The 15,695-nt window shown below is 44.8% G+C and overlaps 1 protein-coding gene across 2 annotated transcripts in view; it reads right to left on the reverse strand.

Moving 5' to 3' along the window:
- The window catches only part of nrcama (neuronal cell adhesion molecule a), a 255,963-nt gene that overhangs the window by 43,181 nt on the left and 197,087 nt on the right, over nucleotides 1–15,695 (reverse strand). For both annotated transcript variants that reach the window (XM_069903115.1, XM_069903117.1), the window contains 7 exons: nucleotides 15,111–15,308; nucleotides 13,943–14,013; nucleotides 12,659–12,884; nucleotides 10,545–10,660; nucleotides 8,860–9,064; nucleotides 5,900–6,022; nucleotides 3,416–3,595 (listed from right to left, as the gene is read on the reverse strand). In XM_069903115.1, coding sequence (XP_069759216.1) covers nucleotides 3,416–3,595; nucleotides 5,900–6,022; nucleotides 8,860–9,064; nucleotides 10,545–10,660; nucleotides 12,659–12,884; nucleotides 13,943–14,013; nucleotides 15,111–15,308 — 1,119 coding nt within the window. The remainder of the gene's footprint in view (nucleotides 1–3,415; nucleotides 3,596–5,899; nucleotides 6,023–8,859; nucleotides 9,065–10,544; nucleotides 10,661–12,658; nucleotides 12,885–13,942; nucleotides 14,014–15,110; nucleotides 15,309–15,695) is intronic.

A 15,695-nucleotide genomic window follows, 5' to 3' on the forward strand; every position in this document is an offset into this window, starting at 1 on the left:
GATATTCCTGCAGTGGTAGAGAAAGAAAAAGAACACATAAGACAGAAGGAAAGTGCAGCAAAGTGTTGTCATATAATAACTCAGAAATTTAGAGCGAGAGAGAGAGAGAGAGAGAGCGAGAGAGAGAGAGAGAGAGAGAGAGAGAGAGAGAGAGAGAGATTGCACACAGCTGTGAAACATTCAGAACTGAAGTGGATGCATCACCCTGGACCAAACTGAGAAATACACAGACCAGGCTTCTCTCGACAATCTTCTTCACAAAAAGGGAAGCCATCTCTGCTTGGAATCGTCCTGAATGTCTGATTGTGTGCCTTCGACGGCATTATCCAAATTTATCACGATAAAGAAAAAGAGAAAACAAAATCGACACCCTTTGTCACCCCCCCATCCCTACCCCGCTTCCCAAGAAAGAAGTAATCTTTAATTCCTGAGGGCCCCAGGATAATCATAGAGGGTTAGTAATTCACATAGATTCTCAGTGAAAGCTCCCCACCACTCAAGAGAGAAAGATGGAGAGAAACACGGGTGAGCTTATCAATTTGGTCCCTGCATCTCTCTGTTGCAGTTTCACTCTCTCAACAAAGAGCTTCACTCTGCAATAACTTGAAGAAACCATTCAGCAACAATTATACTATTGTAAATACTTGATCCCATTCATATTGACCCCAGATGATTAATAGGTCATGCATACTTGAGGATTACGGCAAACTGTGGTTAATAATAATAAATAGCGCAGACTTGAGTACGAGAGAGCGCTGTCAGTCAAAAACCGTCAGCTCCTGCAAGCTATCGGTGCTCAGACTCTGCAAGCAGTCATCTGCAAACTGCTCATAATTAAAGATCCATCAGCCTCAGCTCGAGCACCCCAAACCCTTGCAAATCCAAGGCCAAACACATGGCAAACAGCCACAAACTCAGAAAACCATGCAGGTTACCTTTGCCCTCCCCAGGTGCGGTTTGGTGAATCACTGTTAACGATCAAAAGAGAGAGTAGAAGAAGACAGGAACAATAAAGATAGAAACTGAATAATTAGGTGCACAGTGAGAACAAATCAGGGAAACACATGTAAAGATAACTGTATTAAAAACACATTTAACACCAATGAGGAACTCACAAAAAAAATCCCATAATCCAAGAGTTAAACAAGAAAGTTTGCAGATGCTGGGGTTGAGAGCAGTACACAAACATGTTGAAGAAACTCCATAGGAAGCAAAATGCTGTGGGCCTGCTTATATAGGTTTCTGTTGAAGGGCCCAGGCCTGAAATGTTGGTTACCCTTTACCTGCTATGGAAGTTGCACGACCTGCTGTGTTTCTCCTGCACATTTTTTATATTGCCCATAAAACAAGAGGTTAGTCTTGACTTGGCAGAGTGAGGAAATAAAGTGGAAACATAACTCAGGTCAAAATTTGTCTTGGCTGTTCAGGAAACGAGTGGCATCAAATTGGCTGCCTGACACTTGGTTTAGTAAGCATCTATGAAGCTGGATATCAATTAACCCATTCAAGACAAATATTTCCCCCATCCCTAACTTGTGCATTTGAAAGTCTTTCTGAAATTTCTCGACGGAAACACGAGCTGCCTCTTTCTCAGTTCACATTTACAGGGGATACGGTGAAAACAGCCGCAAGAGGCAGTTTTCACACACAGCTGCTTCAATGGTGTTCAAAACACAACAGTGAGTGTGGCCTCTGTTTTCTTCTTCATCAGAACGGGTTCTTGCTGCCAGTCACACACTGGATCCCAGATCACTCACTGTTTTCTCTTCAGCGGTGCTCTTGATTACACTTTTTCAGGGAGAACAGCAGGAAGGTATGACTGGGACAAAGCAGCTTGTTTCAACAAGCGAGAGAGATTTGCCATGATTTCTCAAAGGCAAATAAGCATTCATCAGGCCTTTGGAACAGTTTAATTCTCATTGTTTCCTGCCTATCCAAAACGTCACCTTCCTCAGTCATCCTGACGTCTAAGGGATAACACATAAATCAGAAACTCCGAAAAAATTTCGCTGAAAACTTTCAAGGTGTTTGACTGGGACAAGGCGGTGGATGGAGCATACCCTGCACTCTTGATCCACATCATTGCGCACACAAACTGGGGACCAAACCGAATGTAGCCATCCAGTCAATGTCACACAAAGCACTCTTAATTCACTTAAAGAAGAACATCTGCAGATTCTGAGGTGGAGCGCAATACCCAAAATTGGGGTGGAAGAACTCGGCTGGTCATGCGGTATCCATGGGAAGGAAAATGTAACCCACTGTAAAGGGTCACCCTTTACTTGCTCTGGGTGCCACATGACCTGCCGAGTTTCTCCACCCCATTTTGGGTATTGTGCTCGTAATTCAAATGGCTGAAGGAAATTGAGCAAGACTAACCTGGTACCAATGCACAGAAGTAAATCACAAGACTTAAGCCCTGCACTAGTCATCAGTGACCTGTAAAAGCAAGTCCTTCATTGGCCAGTTCTCTGCAGACAATTTCAGGATGTGTGGAAAATTAGTGACAATGTTAAGTTTTAAAATATTGGTACAATTGATTTATTTTTCCAATCAAATTATTTCCCTCATCCCAACTGTGGAATAATTTGATATCTCCCGGAAATCCCATGATGGAAACCTTTAGGCTTTTGTCCGGGACTTGTACTTGACAATAGTTAGTCCTGGCTGGAGCGTTTAGGGTTGACAGCTTGAGAAACAAAATGTTAGCAGGGCCACCTCTTGTAATCAGGACTTTCCTGTTTGCTTGATCTTTCTCTCCCTTCTGTTCTGAAGGGATTGGGTTTCTGCATGTTGTTAGGTACACTTCACCAGGTGGTCATATTCCGTTCCCTGCCCATTCACTGTGCCCTTTCCTTGACACTGTACCATGTTGGGAAGGATTGGAATCTTTGAACCTATGAATGAGAGCGCTATGATGCTGGGAATGTAAGCGCGTCAGGTAGTTAGGAGTTGTTCCACCAGTCCTTGGGCCAAGGAGGTGAGGGGCATAATTTAGACAACCGGCCTTGTGATACTGGAACAACTCAAACAACAGCTGAGGAGAACCACTGGCCAGGGAGTCTTCCTGAACAGGACAGTAGTGGATGGAATGTGTGCTGATTGTGGGAGACTCCAGTTGAGTGATCAGCCAGTAATCACTATTGTGTGTGGCAGAACACCTTTCTCATCCACATCCTGTGATGCTGGGAGTGTAAGCACGTCAGGTCCACTGCACCAATGAGTGATTAGGTGAGGAAATAATGAATGGTGTTTCAATAGAGTTGTAACTACTGAGTCATTTGGGGACGGGACTTTGTTGAAATGAATCTGATCCTGAAGGACAAAGGTATTTTGGATGTTCTTTTAAAGCCAAGTTCAACAACAGCTCTGAGGCCCAAGAATAGGAATGAAATATCTCCATAGCCCAGAGTACCTTCATCCATCACTGTTATGGCCTCTTCTGTCAGCTTGCTGCCAGCTCCCACGCTGGTGAAGGCATTGAGATAGAACTTGTAGCGGGTACTGTAGTTGAGGTTCCTCAGCGTCCAGCTGGTTTCATTTTCCACCGGAATTGTGATCTCCACCAGAGGGCCCAGCTCATGTGTGCTGTTAACTGAGGGAACACAGAAAGATTAATGTTTGCAACGATTCCATCTTCAGCACACATGCCAGTGAGACTCCGGTGATTAACAACAGCTTGTAAATATCAATAAACTTTACATCATTTCAATTGCAAACAGACCAGCATATTAATCCTAAAGTGAAAGACTGGAGTAGCGTACAGTGCCTCTGTTGTCACATTTCACCGTCACACCAGTACACATGCAAAGTTGTTCCACGCTTTTCAATCATGATCATCTAGTCAACTTTATTTATTGTTCATACCATACTCACGCAATAGGACGAGATGGTGTTTCACCAGGACCATGGAGCAGATTTACAGAGATACAAGTTAGGAAAGCAGTTAACATATTAAAATACTAAGATGTATACACAGCGCACTATCCACATCTGTACTGGGAGTTCAGGAGCCTGATTTGAGTCCAGGAGTAGGGAGATCCTGCTACAGCTGTACTGGGTCTTGGTGAGACCCCATCTGGAGTACTGCGTGCAGTTTTGGTCTCCTTATCTGAGGAAGGATATCCTCTCAATGGAGGGGGTGCAGAGAAGGTTCACTAGTCTGATACCAGGGATGGAAGGACTTGCATATGAAGAAAGGTTGGATAGACTAGGCTTGTATTCTCTGGAATTTAGAAGATTGAGGGAGGATCTTATAGAAACATTTAAAATTCTTAAGGGTTTAAACAGACTAGATGCAGGAAGGTTTTTTCCAATGCTGGGAAAAACTAGAACCAGGGGTCACAGTTTAAAGATAAGGGGGTTTTTTTTAGTACTGAGATGAGGAAAAATTTCTTCTCTCAGAGAGTGGTAGATCTGTGGAATTCTTTGCCACAGGAAGTAGTTGAGGCCGGTTCCTTGTCAATATTTAAGAGTAGGTTAGATTTTGCCCTTGTGGCTAAGGGGATCAGGGGGTATGGGGAGAAGGCAGGAACCGGGTACTGATCAGCAATGATCATATTGAATGGCGGTGTAGGCTTGAAGGGCCAAATGGTGTACTCCTGCACCTATTTTCTATGTTTCTATGGCTTGGGGAAAAAAGCGGTTTCCCTCTCTGGATGGAAGGGCCTCACTGCTTCGGTACTTCCTGCCAGCTGGCAGAAGGGGAACAGTTTACATGCTTAAAACTGAAGAATATGGCTGATTTTCACCTGTTTCTTTGCTCTTCCCTTATCATTTGATTTGATTTTTTTTAACCAATCCTCATAACCCCTTCTCCAACCACAAGAGCTTTGAGAGCACAAGATTGCCTGACTTTGGAATTTTTTCGTGATAATTCCCCTTCCCCTTCCAAAAAAATTTTTCCTCTCTTCCACTCTATCCTTCAACTTCAAAAAAAACCTAGGCCCCTCGCTTTTCGGGGCTTATAAGAATCATTTGCACTTCTCTACCTGAGTTGAGGTTCTCTCGCAGATTGTGTTTGACTTCTGATTCCAGTATCTGCAGTCTCCTGTTGGAGGAACTCAATGGGTAGAGCATCATGGGTGAAGTGGCGGGGGGAGGAATTGCCCATGTTTCAGGGTGAAACCCTAAATCAAGACTTGTTTCATTCAGTTAAGGCATAGAAGATAATCCAACATACCTGGAGCACTCTGATCAGTTCTGAAGACTGCGCCACATGTGGAGCTGGAGAGGGCTGAGGGAATTTACAAAGATGCTACCAGTGTGGGGGAATTCTTGTTATTTGGAGAGATGGTCAAGACTAGCATTGGTTTCTCTGGGGAAAAAAAAGGAAACTGAGGGACATTTAATTGAGATGTGAATGAGGGAGGGAAATGGAAGGACATTCCCCTTGGAAGAGAGACTAACTGCAAATGAAGGAGGGAAGTTTCAATGAACAAAACTCTGAAGGAGTTGGAACTGGAGGAGGACCTGGAACTCAGCTGGAAATAGTGGTGGAACCAGATCCCCTCTCCTTGTATTTAACTACTCAGCAGGATGAGCATTCGGTGGAGTGGCCAACTAAGAGAATGGGCATCAAACACCCTTCATTGGCCAGGATGGTCATGATGGATCAAATAGCCTCCTTTGTTGTAAATTTCTGAGAATCCATGATCTCAAGCTCCTCTACCAGACATATGCATACCTGGAGAAAACAAGAATAGAACACAACCTCATAATGATCTCCTTTTCAGTGGAGATGCTGTCAACCAGTAATACTTAACAACCTTCTCAGTTGACTGTGCTTAGTGCCAGTGCAGCATCAGTCAGCTGGGCCCATCCCATCTTTGGTCAAACGTCTGCTGTTGCAAAGAGGCAATAAAAAGTTGTGCACAATCCTTGCACTGCAGATACTCACTGGGCTGGTACTTGAGGGTGTATCCTTTGAGAATGCCATTTGCGTGTAGTGGTGGGCCCCACTCTAGAGTCAGGGAGTCAAGCATTGGGCTCGTAATCTTCAAGTATTCGGGTGAACTGGGCACTAATGAAAAGCACAAGAAACATCATATAGCAATCCCACCGGATAGGTCATCAGCATTCAGTTGGTTGTTTTTGGGTTAGAAAGACCAAAATAACTCATTAAAAGGCATGGTTAGCTTAGCGATTTGTGCAGCGCGATCCCCCAGGGGTCAAATCCATCGCAGTCGGCAAGGAGTTTGTATGTTCTTCTTGTGACCACGTGGGTTTTCTCCAGGTCCGCCGGTTTCCTCCCACCCTCCAAAAACACAAGTTAAGGGTGTATTTGTGCATCACAGGCCCATGGGTCGGAAGGGCCTGTTAGCATGTTGCATCTAAATTCAATTCAATTGAGGATAACTTTGACAAAACAAATGCTTACACAAACCTTGGATGATGGCAAGAGCCGAAGTAAATATTGAGTCTCTTTGGCCTAATGGCCTGTTTCCGTGCTGTAATTGTTATGTTATGTTATGTTATGTTAATGTAATAAAACCAAGTTACATCACGCCTAACAGCATTAGATAAGCGTACCAGTGACTTTTGTTCAAGGTTCACTTTATTGACAGATGCTACATGCCTGCTGCTCGTGGTTTGCCCTTATGACTAGACACAAGTGAGAACATAGTTCTTTAACAGGGGTCTTTCATATTTGTCCAAAATTGCACAAAGGTTTCACAGAACATAACTGAGTAGATCATGAACAGAGTTGGGAAGATGATAAATAATGCATGCTCCTCTTCATTAACCATGTGGTTTTATGACACCCAGCTCAAGGCAATAAATATTTAAATTTATTCATGCTGTAGAGGCTTGTGCATGTGAATAATCACTAATTATTCAGATTTGGTGTTAAATCAGAAACATAACTAATACTCCCTTGTGCATAATTTAAACCCAATTAATTAGTTTGAAATTATTGAAAAATTATCCATAATCACTAAAAGCATTTCATTGTCAGCTGAGATTAGGTGCAAATGGAAGGGCTGTGCCCACAATATCCTTACAACAAAGGAAGAGGCCATTTGGCCTGTTGTGGCTATTCCGGCTCCCATGGCAGCATTCCATCTTTCCCATTCCCAATTATTCTGCCCATCAATTCCCTTTTGATTCTTCAAAATGAAGTAATTTACAATAACAAATCAAGCAGAATGTGAAAGGAAACTGGGGGCACTTGAAGGAAAACTACACGGTCAGAGTGAGAACATAGACGGTCCTCACAAACAGCATCTGAGGTCAGGATCGAACTAGATCTTCCAAGACAACAGCACTAACAACTCTGCTCCTGCATGGGTTGATAGGACTGAGTAGTCCCAGGCTCCTCTGTTAGAAAAAAGGGGCATTTTTATCTTGGAGGCACCACAACCCTCTGGGCTGTGATTACACTATCCCATCCAACAGCAGGATTGATGGTTGCAAAGATTTGCTTGGTGGCTTGGGTCAAGTATGTGGTCGTATGCCAGGCAGGTTAATAATCCTCGGGAGCCCTCGTGGAGAAATCTCTGCCTTTGATATCTCTGTATGGCTGAGAAGATGGTGGAGCAGAATAGCATATTGGCCACATTGCAGTGGTGAAAAGTGAGGGAAGGGCCTCTTGCATGCTGTCTGACTCCATGACCTTCTGAATGTTGTCGTTGAATGGGATAATGCTGTCAGTTATTGGTACTACTCATGCGAGGAGTCCACAACCAAGGGTCACACTTTCACATCAAGGGCAGGGTATGAGATGAGGGAGAAATGTCTTCACTTTGAAGGTAATGAACCTTTGGAATTTTCTCCCCTTCAGGATTCTGGAGGCTTAGTCACAATGTTTAACCAAATATGGGGAAATAAAGAGATACGATGTAAAATTAACAACCTGAGTCTCAACGCGGACAAGATGAAGGAGATTATCGTGGACTTTAGGAGGACCAGGAACGACCAACCTCTACTACACATAGGTAGTGGAGAGTCCTTTATGATGCTGTACATAGTTGATAGCTATCATAAACCATCATGTGCCTTGACTGAAACTCCAATGCTTGGTCATTTCGGTCACACTCTTTTTATCAGGGAAGTACCATCAGGTGAATGTTTTTCAGGGGAACTTTCAATGGGCAATAAATGCTGGCCTTGTGGTCTGAATTCAAAATAAAAGGAATGAGCCTATTTTGTGCATTGTGACTGCAAAGCGACAACATCTTGTGAGAGACATTAGTCCTTTGGATGAGAGGAGACTTAATGGAAGTAGATGAGATTATGGGCTTAGTCAGGGAGGACAGGCAACAACACTTTACCTGGGGCGATAATAGCAAATACCAGTGGACATAGTTTTGAAGCAAGTGGGGCAAGTTTTACGGGAGATGAGTAGCGCAATCAATTACCACTCAGGAATCTAAAATCCAAGCATGCCTCAGCATGCTGCTGGCTCAAGTCCAAGGGTAGGAATGGGGGAGGAGTCTAGGGCTCTCAGCCTTTATTAGGGTTCTTGGGGGGAGGGGCTACCAGTTCAGCAGGCGGGACATCCTTCCCAGCTCCACCACAAGATGTCAGAGGTAATTTGTTTTTTACACAGAGAGTGGAGGGTGCCTGGAATACGTGGCTGAGGGTGGTGGTGGAGGCTGATATGATAAGGATATTCAAAAGACTCTTAGTCAGGCACGTGGATGCAAGTGGGGAAGAATTAGCTTGTTTTTGAGTAGATGTACATAGGTCATTACAACCTCGTGGGCTGAAGTACCTGCACTGTGTTGTTCTTGACACCCAGAAGCCATAGAGAGATTCAATGGGTTTTGGAGGTGAAATTGTAGTGGCAAAGCCTGTGATGTGCCATCAACATATGTGCCAAGGTTTAATCAATCAGCTGGCTACTTTGGACCTCACCTCCCTCTGGAGTTCTCAACGTCGCATCTGTGCTCGGGGGGCCTTCCCCTTTCCCATTGAAGACTCGCACATTAAGCTTGTAAACACTGAAAGGTTCCAACCCTGGCAACATGCCGTGGCTCATATTTCCACTGAAAGTCAGAATCTTCACCTCTGTGTGCCGTTTGTCTCGTTTGATGAGGTTCCCTTGCTTCCAATAATAGATCTGGGTGGGGGAAAAAAGTACATGTCGTGGAAAGGAATAACCTGCATTGAGATATCACCCCTTTCATCCACTCAAGGCTTCCCAAAGTATCACTTCTCATATGTATTTCAATGTTCCTGCTCAGGGGACTCAGCCATTACAGTAAATGCCCAGCGAGGTGCCAGAGTAAGACTACCAGTTTGGGTGTTGGCCAAAGAACAATCTCTGTTCAGGCTGAGAGAGAATTTGCTCACTTTGTGAAGCACCGCAAAGTGGATTTGACTTCCTCTAAGATTTGCAAATACATAAATACCCTACACCTTCCCCTCTACCTTTTTATTCTGATGCCTACCCACATTCTCTTTTCCCTTTCCCTCCTGAAAGTCCTCAACACACCTCCAGCTGTGATTCCTTGTCATTTTCCACTGTGTCCGCAAGCCTGTTTCTCAGATGCGAGCCCAGCCGCTGACTGACTGCGAGCTCATTCTGCGTTCATCCAGCTTCGATCGCTCCATTAAGGAGTAAACAACAATGGCCAGATCTTCGTTCCATCACACCTTGAGGAACTATTTTGTTTTGCCAGATGTTGCCAGTTATGTCCCCTTCTACTGAGACCACCCATATGCGTCTTCCTCTGGACCCATGTTTATTTAATTCCGATCTCCTTCGGGCTCAAACCATTATCCCTTGTCCATCATTATCTCCCATCCTATCCCTTTTTATCTTCTCTTATCCCATTATGTAGTTGTTCGGCATCTGAGAGGTTGACTTGCCCCATTTGATCAAATGCCCTTGCAGTCATTTGGAGAAATGGAAACAGGAAAGGAATAGTCTGCATTAAATCATGTTTTTAGTTCCCTCAATGTTGCAAAGTGATTCTTTCTCCAGTGATGTTTAATATTCACCGTGTGTTTATTTCATGAATGTGAATTTTTAACTCTCTGGCCTTGGAACATTGAACATTACAGCATGATGTTATGCCGACCTTCTCCACAAGAATCAAACCCTTTCCCACCTCACACCCATAACCCTCTATTTTCTTACATTCATCATGGAGTCCCTATTGTACCAGGCTCCATCACCACCCCTGGCAGTACATTCCTTGCACCCACACTCTGTATAAAGTTTACCTCTGACGTCTCCCATAAACTTTCCTCCACTCATTTTAAACTGATGTCCTCAGGTATTTGCTACTGTTGCTCCAGGAGAAAAAGGTGCTGGCTGTCCACCCTCTCCAAGCCCCTTGTAATCTTATATACCTCAATGAAGTCACCTCTCTTCTTTTGTCGCTCTAAAGAGAATAGGCTGAGCTCTATCAACCTTGCAAACCTTCTCCAATATGGATGGAGACAAGCCAAGGTCGAAGATGGCCGTTGTGAACACTATGGTCAGGGTCAAGCCCTATGTAACATTTTAGATTCACCGGCTGAGAAACTAGTTAGGCTGAATATTTGCAACCAAAAACTGCTTTGAGAGCCGACAACATTGTTCACCCACTTACTTTATATCCTTTGAGGAATCCACGGACAGACTTCGTTGGAACTGGGTCCCAGTGCACCTTCGCCAGTGTGCTATTGACAACATGGACCCGCACGTTGCTGGGGGCTAACATTGGTACTGGAAGTGAAGCATTCCAAGTATTACTGATTGCAATGGAATTTGCACGTACACACAAAACCCAACAATTATGTCCTCAATAAATACAAAAAGGTTTTGGTTATTTTCTGTCTTTTCATTCATCATCCTCATTTATCTCTCTCTGGTGAACAAGGCCTAACCATGCATCATTCTTCACCAGTGAATGAGGTGAAGGCAAAAGTCAATGGTCACAGGAAGAAGCTATTTTGGTAGGCACTAAGAATGCCCCTCATGCACTGGACTAAAGTCACATGCTCAGGCCAGTGTTTCTTTACTATTTGGGTCAATGACTTCGACAGCAAGAGCCCAAGGGACTTGAAGTCAGTTATACGTAACTGAGGACAAGTCATGATCCTGGTACTCGGGTCCTATGTGTATTAATGGGAGGGCAGGAATCAGGACCCAGTAATCTAGGTGCTGATCCATTGGGATTTCCAATCTATCAGATCATGGATGACTGGAGTTTTATTGTTCCAGGAAGACAATTGATGGCTCTTATCCTCACTCAATGCTCCAAGCTGCCTGAAAAGTTGTTTCCTTCTCTCCTTGAACCATGAAGCAGTACGGCTGAGACAGGAAGTCAGCTGCTGGCAAACAAGACAGCCAGGAGATAGACGTAGAAGCAAAGATCTCATCTCGTTTCCCCTGACTGAGTGTCTGCAGGAGAGTCAGTTCGCGTGGGTATGCCTGCAGAACACTCCATTTCATCTGTGGTAGAGGTATCAAAAACAAGAGGAAACTGGTTGAAGATGAGAGGAAGAAGTTTTAAAGGGGATCTGATGAGTAAGTTTATTTTTTTACACATTGGGTGGCTGACTTTTGGAATTCATAGGCAGAGGAGGATGTGGAAACAGATCAAATGCCATGATTTGATGGAGGTGCATGGGGGGTGCGGATGGGGTGGACAGTCACACCCTATTCCTGGAGTGACAACAACGTATCACAAAGGACGTGAGTTTGGGGTTAGTGGAGAAGGATTTGGGGAGATGATAGAGCAGAGGTTTTTTTAAACATAGATAGTAGTTAAAAATGCCTGCAATGCATTGTCGTGGATGGTGGTGGAGGCTGATACAACAAATAGGTGCATGGATGTAAGAAACATAGTTTATGGGTGTGAGGAAGGGAAAAATTAGATTATGGTGGAGTAGGTCAGAACAACATTGTGGGCTGAAGGGCTGAACCATGCTGTTGTGTTCTTTGTACTATGTTATAGGCATATTGATGTCATCACTTAAAGAATTAGAGGGAATGGGTCAAATGTGAGCAGATGGAAGAAGATCAACAGAAGCATGGTGGACATCAGGATCCATTTCTTGCTGTGACCCAATGACTGAAAGTTAGGCCATTTCATTATCAGGCATGTTAAGGTGGACAGTGATCAAGAGGTACAAGGACTGCTTAAAGAAATCTGTTGGTGCCTGCCACATTGACCACCGCCAGTGGGCTGATATCACCTCCAACTGTGCATCTTGGCGCCTCACAGTTCGGCGGGCAGCAACCTCCTTTGAAGAAGACCGCAGAGCCCACCTCACTGACAAAAGACAAAGGAGGAAAAACCCAACCAACCAATTTTCCCTTGCAACCGCTGCAACCGTGTCTGCCTGTCCTGCATCGGACTTGTCAGTCACCAACGAGCCTGCAGCAGACGTGGACATACCCCTCCATAAATCTTCGTCCGCGAAGCCAAGCCAAAGAAAGAAGAAAGATCAACAAGAACAAACCAGTCTAGGTGACCTTCCCCTTTCACTTCTGGGCACTGAGCGTAAGTTGCATAACAATCATTGCCTCCAATGAGATCAATGGAGATTGGGAACCTCCTGTCTGAAAGAAAGGAGCTGGCTACTTCAATCAGCAAAAAGTACTTCACTTTAAATTGCAAAATCTGGAAGTTATTCTTCAGTCAAATGAAGGATCGCTATTAGAATGTTGAAAGATGGTGTGCAAGACCCAAGCTAAATGAAAAGTGGTGTAACTCACAGTCCTCTCCAGAGTATCCGATCACAACCTCGGGCTCTGGAGCAGCTCCGAAGCTGTTGAACGCTTGCACTTTCAGTTCATAGGGAGAGAATTCTGGCGTGCCAGAGACAATGTACTTGGAAACGTTGGCGACCATCACCGAGGTCCACTCATCATCACCGACCTTCTGTCTCCAGCTGACTTTGTACGTCAGGCCTGGCCCATTGTACTGGACACCTTTCAAAGGCTGAAGAAACAACAGGAAATCTTCAGGCACAGGACAGAGTTTTGGGGATTGCTTCTTTCTGTGGAATTGTGCAACAAATTGGGGATAAACACTTGTTTACTGAGTTCCCAGAGCCAAGGCATGCTGAGCTGAGCTGACCAGACTATTTGGTATGAATCAGGGGCAGAATTGTCTGCTCAGTTTCTGATCAGTTTTGAGGGGATGATGGTGTTAAATGTCAAACTGTAGTCGATAAAGAGCATCCTGATGTCTGCATCTTTGCTGTCCAGGCATTCCTGGGCTTTGTGTAGAGCCAGTGAGATGGCACCTGTTGCTAGATAGGTGAATTGGAACAGATTCAATGAAGTGTACACAGTACAGGTTTACTTCTGCCTGGTGACCAAGTTGAAGCAAGAGGAGAGATTTGTTATCTGTATTGTGGAGTTGTATTCTGTGGAATTAAGAATTACTTGATTGAGGTTTTCAAGGTTGAAGGTAGTGACAATAGGATGGGGGAATAAAATTTCTTTCAGATGGTTGGAATATTGAGGACTTGACAGAAGACTGTAAACTAGAACCAGGTTTTTCAAGAATGGACTTGCAAAACTATTGCAAACAAGAGTCGGTGGAAACATGGAACTCTCCCATCAGTCATAAATTATCCTTGATCAACAGACACTAAGACCCTCATACATCTGAGTTTAGTTTTTCAGACATACAGCACAGTAACAAGCCCTTCTGGCCCATGAGCCTATGGCACTCCCCCTCCCCACCCCCACCATGCACTTTGAAAAATGGGAGGAATCCAGAGCATTGGGAGAAAACCCACAGACATGGGGAGAACATGCAAACTCCTTACAAATAGCGCGGGATTCTAGCCCAGGTGGCTGATGCTGCAATAGCGTTGAGCTAATTGCTACACTAACCGTGCTGCCTTTGCTTGTGTGTAGGCCAGGTGCAACGGGAAGAATCAGAAGCACTCATTCCCTGGCAATATTCCCACTGCACATTTTGAAGCCAGGCACACACCAATCCGCCCAGACCTGCAACCCTGCCCACGTGCAAAAGAGTTTGCATACCTCCCAGGTTATCACCAGGTTGTTGGGGTCAGTTCCCATCCCTTGGATTCCTGAGGGATTTTCATCAGGAGCTGGAAGAAACAAGGTGTCTAATGAACACAAAGGTAAACATGGATGTTTAATTCCTGCAATAGTTGTCCGATGGAATCACTGGCTTTTGTAACAGGAATAAGTATTAGCAAGACCACAAACAATTTAGTTTCACAATCTGGTATTTTGAGATATTTGTTCTTGTGCAACCCTTAGAGGGTATAGAGAGAAGAATTCTCTTGTCATGTGGATTGCATGCTATTGGGTTGTTATGCTTCAAACACACACGGACACTTGAAGGTGGAGCTGCTGAACAGTGAGTACAAGCTCTACCGTTTGAGAGCTATTCCATTGATATGGACTGGATATTTAACCTTGCTGAGTGGAGGATTGGACATCAGGTGTGGGGAGAAAAGCATAAACTGTCCTGGTCTGGCAGGGTCCCTGAAGAGGAATGTAAATCAGCAGGTAAAGCTGTCATGAAGGAATATCGCTTGAAAGGCACTGTGGGGCAAGAACAAGAGGACATGGGTTAAGAGTGAAAGGTGAATTGTTTAAAGGGATCGTCGGGGTGGGGGGTGGACTCTTCATGCAGAGTGGAGAGTGTGGAACCATCTGCCAGCTGAAGTATGAATGATTTTGTCATTTAAAAGACAATTTGGATAGGTTCCTGGATGGGAGAGGTGTGGATGGCTACGGTCCAAGTGCAGGTCAAGGAGTCTAGGGCGAATACCAAACGACATGGGCACAAACGACATGGCTGAAGGGCCTGTTTCTAAAATGGAGGGTGAAGGTCTTGCGTTCAATGAAAAAGACTTCACTGTTCAGGTTCAAAGCTCCTGCTCATTAAAGACATTTAATTTGGCCCCATTATGACAGTGATCTACAGAGGTGAGATCCTGAATAAATATCTTGGTGTTATAAAGTCTTGATGAACTCTGAGTGTACAGGATTGATTGGAGCAGGGACTTGGCAGAAAATGAAGTGAAAGAGTGAAGCTGAGGAGCCAGGGGTCTGACCGGAGACACATGATGGAAATGCTTCTCGCGTCCCCCCGGGCAGGGAGGTGGGTATTGAACATCCAAAGCAAGCCTGGAGAGGCTGCAGTCCTCCCCCCACCCTGTCCATATTGCCTCACCTGCTGGTTGTGTGAAGTAGTGCTCAGATGGGAGGCTCGGCTCACTTGGGCCAATCTCGTTGACAGCAATAACCCGGAAGATGTAGTTGACAAAGGGCGATAGCTGGAGCTGGGCCGTAGTGCGTGTTCCCTCCACGTTGGCCAGGTAACGCCACAGTCCGGGTTCAAACTGATCCTCGTCATACTCAATGATGAACTCTGAGAAGGTAAGACACCAATTCTACCAAATGTTGTTCCACTGTACACATTGCCCAGTGAATGTGCACTGCCCAGTGAACGCGCACCGCCCAGTGAACACCCACCGCCCTGCAAGCACTCACCACCCATTGAACTCTCTGAAACATTTTGTGTGAGATAACACAGTTGTCTTCAATGGAGTTTGAACATTTTGAACAGACATGGACCCACATCATCACAAGTGTTTTAGGGAAGTTCGCAACACACCCTCTACTTTGTCCCATTGTTCTTCTCCATCCTGGAGATTGGCACAAAGTTGGGTGAAGGGGTGATATGGAGAAGGGTCGGTGACCACATGAACAACTGGGACTGTACCAACGTCAGTGAGCTGGTTGCAGGAAGGGGACG

This window comes from Narcine bancroftii, chromosome 11 (genome assembly GCF_036971445.1).
Source record: "Narcine bancroftii isolate sNarBan1 chromosome 11, sNarBan1.hap1, whole genome shotgun sequence".
In the NCBI taxonomy this organism is placed as follows: Eukaryota; Metazoa; Chordata; class Chondrichthyes; order Torpediniformes; family Narcinidae; genus Narcine; species Narcine bancroftii.